This window comes from Bos javanicus, chromosome 19 (assembly GCF_032452875.1).
Source record: "Bos javanicus breed banteng chromosome 19, ARS-OSU_banteng_1.0, whole genome shotgun sequence".
In the NCBI taxonomy this organism is placed as follows: Eukaryota; Metazoa; Chordata; class Mammalia; order Artiodactyla; family Bovidae; genus Bos; species Bos javanicus.
Genome location: NC_083886.1, coordinates 18557162 through 18567174, shown reverse-complemented (window position 1 = coordinate 18567174; position 10013 = coordinate 18557162). Strand labels below are relative to the sequence as shown.

Genomic DNA, 10013 nt, shown 5'->3' with positions numbered 1-10013 from the left:
ACAGGGATTGGATAGCAAAGCAGGGACCAGACCCCTGGTCTAGCCAGCGCTTTCTGTGCACTTGTGCAAGAAGAGGGAGGTATGAACCATCTTAGGTCTTCCTTCATGACTTTGGGGGTGACTTTGAGTTGGGAGTGGTTGGGGGGCAGTGAAAGATTAGACTACAGGAGCTGCCCCTGTGGAATTAGCAGGGCGCTGTGAGGGCAAGCATTCTGCTGGAGCAGTAGAAAGCTGTCTCTTGCCACAGAGGGGCTTGAAAGGGCATGTTCTCTCCCCACCAGAGGCATTTTCCCACCTCCTTTCCCACATCCTCTCAGGAGGATGCTAGAGTCATGGGGAGCAAGGCAGAAGCAGGTCTGTTGGATGGGGAGACGGGGTGGGTTGTAGAGTGGGATGGGAAAGGCAGGAGGGCGGGAGGGAGGCCAGGCTGGGGCAGGTGTCCAGACCGAATTCACTGACCGGGTCAGGAGGAGCCAGGGAAAGGGATGTGAAAGCCTCCTCTAGGGTTTGCAGGTCTGGGCAGCGAGTCCTGCCTCCCTGTCTTTGTGGGCGTGGTGAAGCCATTTACCGTGTTGCAATCAGCACGGTATTTGATGCAGGATAGGACAGAATAGAATAAGAGTGTACGTGTTTTGTAAAGGTAAGTGTTTCATAAATTTTATCTCCCCATCTATTTGTCATCTATCTATTATCATCTATGTCTGTCTATCTGTCGGTTTTGACTTGGCAGGTCTGGCCCTTTGCTAACATCTTGGGGAGAAAGAGTGTAGGGAAAAGGCAGAGACGACTCGGCCATGTCCACAAGACCAGCTTTTAATATGACCGTGATTGGAAGCACGAATAAATAAACGCCAGAGAAAATGGAAAAACCAAACCAAAGCTCGGAACATCAAAACCCAGATTCAGAAAACGAAAGGAAACATATCTCCGACAAACAAACAAACAAATCAACAAACAAAAAGCTCCCCCCACCGCGAAGAGACAGAATCAGACTGTACAATCCGTGTCACAGGGAGAGCCGACGGCGTGGGCCCCGCAGCTGTGTCCCCCCGGCCGCCGCACCTCCGTCTCGGGCCCCTGGGAGGGGAGGAGGGCGGCCCCGGGCACCCTGGGGAGGCGGAGGGCGGGGTAGGTGGGCAGGTTAAGAACCTGCACGAACGACAAGAGGACCAGACGGCGTCCAGGGCTCTGCGGGTTCCCTGTGGAGTGTGCAGGTGTGATTCCAGGGCGGCCTCGTGGTGGTGCACTTCGGCGCTGGAACCCGGTCCCTCTGCAGGGCTGCTGGAAACCGCACGGCGAGGGTCGCGGACGGAGAAAGACGCGGACGCGGCGCCGTGAGGGTCGGAGCATGCAGTGCTTTGTACATCTGGCAGTGAGATGTGATGGCGGGTCGGTTCTCAGACAGTTTCAGGGCGGGACTCACTTCTCCTAAGAGGGTCGGACGCGCGGCGGCGGGGCCCGAGGACGCGTCGTGCCAGACGTGGCCGGAGCGAGGTTTCAGCAGAGTTTGCTATGTGTGCATAGGGGGCTCTTGCTTCTTTCCGTCGGTGGGCAGGGGCCATCCGACCTGAGCCTGCGGTCCCCTGTCCTGGTCCCGGGCCAGGTCCGTTTGGGGGTGGGGGGTGGTGGTGCCGGGTGGTCCGAGGGCCGTCAGCAAGCAATCTCCTCCAAGGTCCCCAGGGCCGTCTGCAGGGGCACGTTCACAGTGTGGCTGATGGTTTCGGAGTGGTTTGGCATCGTGTCACAAGTGCTCTGGCGGGGAAGAGGAAAGTGCCTGTTGATGTTCATTCAGCAAAAATGTGTCCCAGGGTCCCTGCAGCCCAGTCCAGGCCCTGAGAACCGTGCAGCCCACAGTGGGCTCTCCCGGGCACTGCTCCTCCGCCCCAAACCCCTCCGGTGCTGGGTTGCCATCTTCGGTCATGAAGCTGGGGGTGAGGGGCTCACTGCCTTCAGAATCCTCTCCACTGTCCACCTAGGCGCTCCCCCGACCCCGCCCCACGCCCCAGAGTACAGAGGAAGCTTCCTGGTGATGGGGTTTAACAGCTAGTTTGACCTTCTCTCTAAGGGCTTCCCAGGTGGCTCAGTGGTAAAGAATCTGCCTGCCAATGCAGGAGACATAAGAGACACAGGTTTGACCCCTGGGTGGGGAAGATCCCCTTGGAGGAGGAAATGGCAACCCACTCCAGTATTCTCGCTTGGAGAATCCCATGGACAGAGGAACCTGGCAGGCTACACGTGGGGTCCCAGTGAGTCCGACACAACTTAAGTGACTTAGCACATCTATAAGGAACAAAGCAACCCAAGGGTGGTAGCTGTATTCCCTGTACTGTACAATATATCCCGTATTTATATCCTGTGGGCCTCTCCAGAGGTCCCCTGCTGTGTCACTGGAAGCTACATCTGAGTGGTGCGTAACCTTGTGGTGTGGATGACCCATCCCGTCCTCGTCCTTGGACCTCTGTTGAGTCCACCTGGGGTGGAGGAGGGGCCACCTGTGGCCTGGCCTGGGCAGGAGGGGCTGCCTGATCGCTGAGGCAAAACAGTGGAGGTCTCTGACAGCTGGGAGTCTGACCCCTGATCCCAGCTGCCCCCAAAGGACCTTGGGGTTAGGCCGGCCTCAGAGAAGGGTTATCTCGGGTCCCTGAGCAGGGTGGGGCTGAGGTGGCTTTGAGTCTTCTGGGTGATTCCTGGCCCTGCAGAGGGCTGGAGGCTGGGAGGGATGTGAGCGGAATTCTGTGCCAAGAATTCGGGGGAGATTAGATGAGGATGAGGCTGGGAGCGGTGCAAAGGAGGAGGCTATGTCTCTGAGACATTCTGAAGGCAGAAGAGAGGGTGGGGCGAGGGGAGGGGAGCCTGTATTCGCTGAGTGCTTACTACAGACTAGTCACTGGAAGCTCACTGCTTCCCAGGGCCTGGTCTCATTTAATCTGATGGCACCCCCTGAGGTCCCAGTGGTTTGGCAGCTGCTCAGAGAGGGAGGTGATGTGCCCTCAGGTGCACAGCTGGGAAGAAGGGCCCTGGGATCCAGGCGGGTCAACTGAGTTCACAGCCCGGAGCTCCTTCCACCCACACTGCCCTCCCCTCCACAGAAGCTGTCTTCTGTTCAAACAGAAGCGGCAGGGACCCGAGAGAATCAAAGTGGGATGTTTAGCCTGGGAGATGAGTAGAGAAACAGTGTCTGGAGCAAAAATGGGAGCCCAGATAGGAGGAGGAGGAGGCTGGGATCCACTTGGGATGTTATGATTTTAAGGCAGCAATGGCCACGGAATGCGGTGTTCTCTTGGGGCGGGGGTGCTGACATGGGGGATACCCACGACCTTCAGCGGAGACCAGGGTCCAGGAACAGACTGAATCTGGGAAGGAGAGTGTGGACGGTGTAAGAGGGGCTGCCTCTTAGACTTGAGGAGAGAGGCAGAGTAGGAAGGAGGCTAGGGTGCCTCCCCAGCTGTGTAACCTGGGCCTCTGGGCCACAACCGCCTCATGTACAACATGGAGATAAAAACAACCCTTCCTCCAGGTGACTCTAGGGCTGAAACTACGTGTTACTCTTAAGGCACATAACACAGTGCCTGACACATACCAGGCTTACAATGGTCAGCAGTTATAATGGGTGTTATTGCTTCTACCTACTTCAAGGAATCTGTCTGCTAAGCAGGAGATGCGGGTTTGATCCCTGGGTTGGGACGATCCCTTGGGGAAGGAAATGGCAACTCACTCCAGTATTCTTGCCCGGAGAAGTTCACGGACAGAGGAGCCTGGTGGACTACAGTCCATGGGGTTGCAAAGAGTGGGACACAACTTAGCTACTGAAACACCACCACTACTTCAGAGGGCCCCACACCCTATGTCCTGTTCAAATGGGGTAGAGTAACAGGGACATTCCTGCTCACATTCTGCCACCTAGGGAATAAGGGAGTGGGCCTACATGGAGCCTCTCCTTGGTCTCCCAAGGCACGAGAACAGGGGCATGGCTTCTGGCTGGGGAGAAGCTGAGCTGGTCCAGGCAGAAGCATCTCCTGGTCTCTGCTGCATCCATGGAGCAGATCCAATCTACAGCTGGGTTCCAGGATGGGTCTCAGAGAGAGGCTCAGGGTTCAGTTGGAGTGTCCTTGGACTTGGGAGCTGCGGACGGTCTCAAGCTATGGAAAGGTGTGAGACGGAGCACTCCTGTCCTGCCTGGCACCGGCATCTGCATTCACACGGCTTGTACACACCAAGGAACTAACCAACCTGCAACCCCCTGCCGGCCGCCCTTACCACATTCTCATCGTGGCTCCCTTCCTCCTCTTCTTTGCCAAGCAGGTCTAATAGCTTCTCTTTGATCAGCTGCAAGAAAGGCAGGAAGGAAGGTCAGGCCGGGAGAAAGGCATCAAAGTAGCGAGAGAGACCTCCTTCCACATGGTTGGGCTGGGGAGGCAGGGGCAGCAGCAGCCTGGGCTGCAGCTGGACAGACGTTGGTAGGAGCCCAGCCTGGCATCCCAAACTGGGGTGCCTAGCCAAGCTTCTGGTGCAGGAGCTAGAGACTGTGTGGTCTCTCAGCGTGGCTGGTTCCCCATCTGTCCTGGGGGGATAGTTACTTGTCACTTTTGAGGCCTGACAATTCCACAGTTCACAAGGTTGGGACACAACTGTGTTAACATTTCATTCTCAATAAGAGAGTAGTTATTAAATATGTTTTCTGATGTGATTCAATTTCTATAACTTTGTGCATCTTTGCACAAAAATGATTAAACAGGGCAGAACCAAGTCTGGCTATGGAACCCAGTTTGGGAGTTGGGTCACCATGCTGAGAGGTGGGATGTGGCACTCCACAGGCCCCTGGTCACCCAGGCCCACCACTTCCCACAGTGACCCCCAGTGGCCTTTGGCCATTGCTGGTCCCCTCTGGGAGGCAGGCCACTGCTCTGCAAGCCCGATCTGCTGGGCTGAGACCCAGGCGGTCCTGGGCTTCCCTGGGGGATTCTGGAGTCCCTGGAGCCAGCCCAGGGCTGGGAGGAATGCAGTAGGAAGACTGATGAGCCCCCAGAGCACACAGTGCCTGAAACTGCTGTTTGTTGTGTGAGAAGCTTCCAGAGACTGTTCCAGCTGCCTCCTGAGGGCGACAGCTCCCTGAACCAGAGTGGCTGGAGTGCCCTTGCTCTTCCTGCTCAGGATTGATGACTTCTCAGGAGTGCTCCTTCCCTAAAGCTGCCTGGACCCCAGAAGGTGCTGCTCTGGTGATGGGTCCCCTGGAGGGCAGGTGTGTGTGTGTGCATGTGGTGTGTGTGTGTGTGGTGTATTTGCGAGCAGTGTGTGAGTGTGGTATAAGTGTAATATGTGTGTGTGTGCATGTGTGGAGTGTGAGTGCATATGTGGTGTATGAGTATGGTATGTGTGTGTGTGGTGTGTGTGTATATGTTGTGTGTGAGTGTGGTATAAGTGTGTGTGTATGTCATGTGTGTGCAAATGGTGCGTGTGTACAGTGTATGTGGTTTATCTGTGGTGTACGTGTGTCTTTGTGAGCAGTGTGTGAGTGTGGTGTAAGTGTGTGTGGAATATGTGTGTGTGGGGTATATGTGTGTGTATGTGTTATATGTCAGTGTGGTATTAGTGTTATGATGTATGTGCATGTCACGTCTGTGCAAGTGGTGTGTGTGTATAGTATATATCGTGTGCCTGTGGCATATGTGTGTATTTGTGAGCAGTGTGTATAAGTGTGTGTGGAATATGTGTATGTGGAGTGTGTGGTATACGTGTGTGTGGCACATGTATGTGTGGAGTGTGTGGGGTATATGTGTGTGTATGTTGTGTGTGAGTGTGGCATTAGTGTGTGTGATGTGTGTGTGTATAGCAAGTGTATGCGAGTGGTGTGTGCGTGGAGTGTATGCGGAGTGTGTATGGAGCGTGTGGGGTATATGTGTGTGTGTATGTTGTGTATAAGTATGGGAGAAGCGTGTGTGGTGTGTGTGTGTGTGTGTGTGGTGTGAGTGTGTGTGGAATATGTGTATGTGGAGTGTGTGGTATACGTGTGTGTGGCACATGTATGTGTGGAGTGTGTGGGGTATATGTGTGTGTGTGTTATGTGGTGTGTGTGTGTATGTTGTGTATGTGTATGCTATAAGCGTGTGGTGTGTGTGTATGTGTGTGTGTGGTGTGAGTGTGTGGAGCATGTGGTGTGTGTGTGTATGTTGTATGTGTGTGTATGTGTGTGTATGTTGTGTATGCGTATGCTATAAGTGTGTGATGTGTGTATGTTGTGTATGGTATACTATAAGCGTGTGGTGTGTGTGTGTATGTTGTGTATGTGCATGCTATAAGTGTGTGGTGTGTGCATATGTTGTGTATGCATATGCTATAAGCATGTGGTGTGTGTGTGGAGGGTGTGGGGTATATGTGTGTGTATGTTGTGTATGTGTATGCTATAAGTGTGTGGTGTGTGTGTATGTGTGTGGTGTGAGTGTGTGGAGCATGTGGTGTGTGTATGTGTGTATGTTGTGTATGTGTATGCTATAAGTGTGTTGTGTGTGTGCGTATGTTGTGTATGCATATGCTATAAGCGTGTGGTTGTGTGTGTGTGTGTGTGTGGAGTATATGTGTGTGTGTGTTGTGTATGTGTATGCTATAAGCGTGTGGTGTGTGCGTGTATGTTGCGTATGCATATACTATAAGCGTGGTGTGTGTGTGTATGTTGTGTATGTGTATGCTATAAGCATGTGGGGGGTGTGTGTGTGGTGTGTATGTGTATGCTATAAGCATGTGGTGTGTATGTGTGTGTGTGTGTGTAGTGTATGCGTATGCTATAAGCGTGTGGTGTGTGTGGTGTGAGTGTGCGGGTGCAGACACACCCAGGTGTGAAGCCCCACACGAGGCCCAGGGGCTCTGCGCCGGCCCTGCGCCGGCCCCTGCACGGTCTCATCCCCCCTTCTCATCCCTCCGGCTCCCTGCGTGCGGGTGTAGACAGCTCCGAGGACAGGCCTGCGGCTTCCGTCTCTCACCCACCCCGCCCCGGTGCCTGGGGCGCAGGGACAGACCGTGTCCATGCACAGGGAGGGGAGGCGGCCCTGGGTGGAGGGAGGCCGAGCTCTCCCCGCTCCGTGCTCTGGTTCTGGGCATCGGGGCGGGATGAGGGCGCCTGGTGGTCCCCCACAAGCAATCCCGCATCTTACCTCATAAATATAATCAAAGAGCTCTAGTATTGTGAGGATACTAGCACCAATGAACAATCCCATCTGACCACCAATATCACCTGGAGAGAGAGAGAGAAGAGAAAGACTTGGCTTTCCTGACAGCGCTTCTGGAAGGGTGGATGGACAGAGAACTCGGAAAGCAGCTTTCTGAGAGGGGCCCCCTTCCCAGAGGTGGGGCCCGGGCCTGGTGGCTGGAGGGCAGGCCCTTGACAAGCTGCTCCCTCACTGCGCTGCTCTGAGAGCTGCTGGGTTTCAGCACCCATGGGGGTGGGAACTAACCTGGATGTTTACTTGTGGGGCCTGGAACGGACCTCCCGTGCTGATGGCCTGGTTCAGTTCCATTCAGAACCACAACGTTGGGGCCTAGCTTTGGCTCCGGGCTGGGAACAGATGAGACGCGTGTGGTCCCTGCCTGGGTGAGGGCACAGTCAAGCCTGAGACGTGTGTCAGTGTGTCTGAGTGGGGGTCTTGGGAGCAGGCATGTAAGAGACACCCCCAATTACGACAGGGCCTTTGAAGCTACCTTGAGGCCCCTCTGACCCTTGGGATAAAGTCCTTGGAAGCTATCTCCCCTCCCTAAAGGTAAATGTTTGGTTTCTTTCTATTTATTTTTTATTTATTTTTATGATTTTTGGCTGCGCTGGGCCTTCATTGCTAGGCACAGGCTTTCCCTGGTTGCGGTGAGCGGGGGCTACTCTTCCCTGTGGTGTGCGGGCTGCTCACTGCGGTGGCTTCTCTCGTGGGGCGTGGGCTCTAGGCGCGTGAGCCTTGCAGCTTGCAGGCTCTAGAGCACAGGCTCAGTAGCTGCGGTGCACAGGCTTAGCTGCTCCACAGCATGTGCGATCTTCCAGGACCAGGGATTGGACCCTTGCATTGGCAGGCGGATTCTTAACCACTGGACCACAAGGGGAGTCCTTTGGTCCCTTTCTAGAGTACAGGTTCTTGCCCTGAGTGTATGACCCCGTTGACCAGGGGTCTTCTGATCCCCTTGTATCAAACTCCTGAGAGACTTGTAATCAGTATAGATGCCTGCACCCACCTGTTGTTGTGCTTAGTCGCTCAGTCGTGTCTTGACTCTTTGAGACCCATGGACTGGAGCCCGCCAGGCTCCTCTGTCCATGGGGGTTCTCCAGGCAAAAATATTGGAGTGGGTTGCCATGCCCTCCTCCAGGGGATCTTCCCAACCCAGGGCTTGAACCCAAGTCTCCCATATTGCAGGTGGATTCTTTACCATCTGAGCCACCAGGGAAGCCCTGGGGCCTATGCAATCAGAGTCTCTGGGACTGGAGGTCAGGATTTTTATCTTCCCAGGTGGTTCTCCAGCCCACCAGAGGTTGAGAAGCACTCTCCTTTGGGGGCGTCCGATGGTTGGAGACTCCTTGAATTGAATGCAAATCGTTACGTGTGGGTACCTGGGCATTTGTAGCTGGAGAGTCCGTATTTCGGAAGCTATTATCAGATTCTTAAGGGGGTTCTGATCCCCTGAAAGCCCCCAAACGCTCTGCTCCAGAGGAAGTGTGTTGGAGCACAGGGCTCTGAGGCTGTGAATATGGAGGGTGGCCACCAGCTGGCTGTGTGTCTTTGATAAGCCCTGACCTTCTCAACAGCTTTGCCTACCAGGAACATTTGGTGGTGGAGGTGGTTGGGGGAGGGTTGGAGGAGATGAACAGTGAAGTCCTTTCCAGCTGTGACCTCTGGGACTGTGAGCTGCTGGTCTAGGAAGAGCGCTGGGAGTGGGGGCCCTGATGGGGGTGGGTGTACCATCCTCCTGGAGATTCCAGGCTGACCTCTTGGTCTGAGAACTTTCTGACGAGCACACTTGTCCACTCCTCCCCTGATGATGGCTGGGAGAAGGCCAACAAGCACATCCCCAGGTGAGCAGACTGAGATGGTGGGAAGGGGGCTCTTCCCGGGGTGGAGGGGGACTTGGTGTTGGGCTCACCAGAGCCCCCCCCTCCTTCCCGCTCCCCCACCCCCTCTAATGTCCTTAATGGAGGCTCACTGGGGTGTGCATACATGCACGTGCCTGTGGGGGGTGGGTGTATGTGTGAGCCGTGTGGCGGAGTGTGCAGGGCGTGCCAGGTGCATTGTGTGTGCATGTTCGGGACAGAAGCAGGCCTTACATCTGGCCACCAATGGCTTTATATAGGTGGCACTCGAGTGTGTCTGGGGTGGCTTTGTGGGGGTGGGCACAGTGCGTCTGAATGTGTAGAGGAGGTGTGAGCGTGCTTGTGTATGGCAGGTATAGGTGTGTAGGCATGTGAGCACCTACGTGTCTCTGGAGTTGCGTGGTTTGCACGTGGGTCTGTGCAGGTGTGCACTAGTGTGTGTGGCTCACTCTGGTGCATGTGTGTACGCTGGGGTGAGGCGTGCTCTCTGAGTGAGGGGAAAGCGGCCACAGGGCGGGAAGACAGGGGCCAGCGTGAACTTCCTGACTCAGGGCTTGCAATTGGCACTCGCTCTTCTCGCGAGAGGTACAGACGGCAGTGAGATTTTCCGCGGTGGGCGTGTGAAAGAGCGCGCGTGCGCACTAGCGCACACGCGTGTGTGGGGGAGGGAGCAGAGGGAAGGAGGCGTGTCCTCGGTGACAGGGGCGGGGCTTTAGCACCGGCCCATCCTGGGAGTCTCAGCATAGTCCCTCTCTGGCCACAACCATCTCCAAGGCCCTTTAGTGATGACCACCTTAGCCCAGTGGAGACCCTGAGGTGTCTGCCGCTTCCTGGGAGAGTGTCTGTCTGGATGCCAGAAACCACTGTTTATGGGCCTTCTGTGGGCTAGGGCTTGATCACATTTCACCATCATGGCAAGCTCACAGAGGGTTTTATTAGACTCATTCTACAGATGAGG

At 55.2% G+C, this 10013-nt stretch overlaps 1 protein-coding gene across 2 annotated transcripts in view; it reads right to left on the bottom strand.

The window, feature by feature from the left end:
- Positions 1–797: 797 nt before the first annotated feature.
- The window catches only part of ASIC2 (acid sensing ion channel subunit 2), a 1207137-nt gene continuing 1197921 nt past the window's right edge, over positions 798–10013 (bottom strand). For both annotated transcript variants that reach the window (XM_061390402.1, XM_061390401.1), the window contains exons 8-10: positions 7146–7225; positions 4258–4326; positions 798–1752 (exon numbers count right to left, since the gene is read on the bottom strand). In XM_061390402.1, the coding sequence (XP_061246386.1) occupies positions 1651–1752; positions 4258–4326; positions 7146–7225 (251 nt within the window). In that variant the 3' untranslated portion in view covers positions 798–1650. The remainder of the gene's footprint in view (positions 1753–4257; positions 4327–7145; positions 7226–10013) is intronic.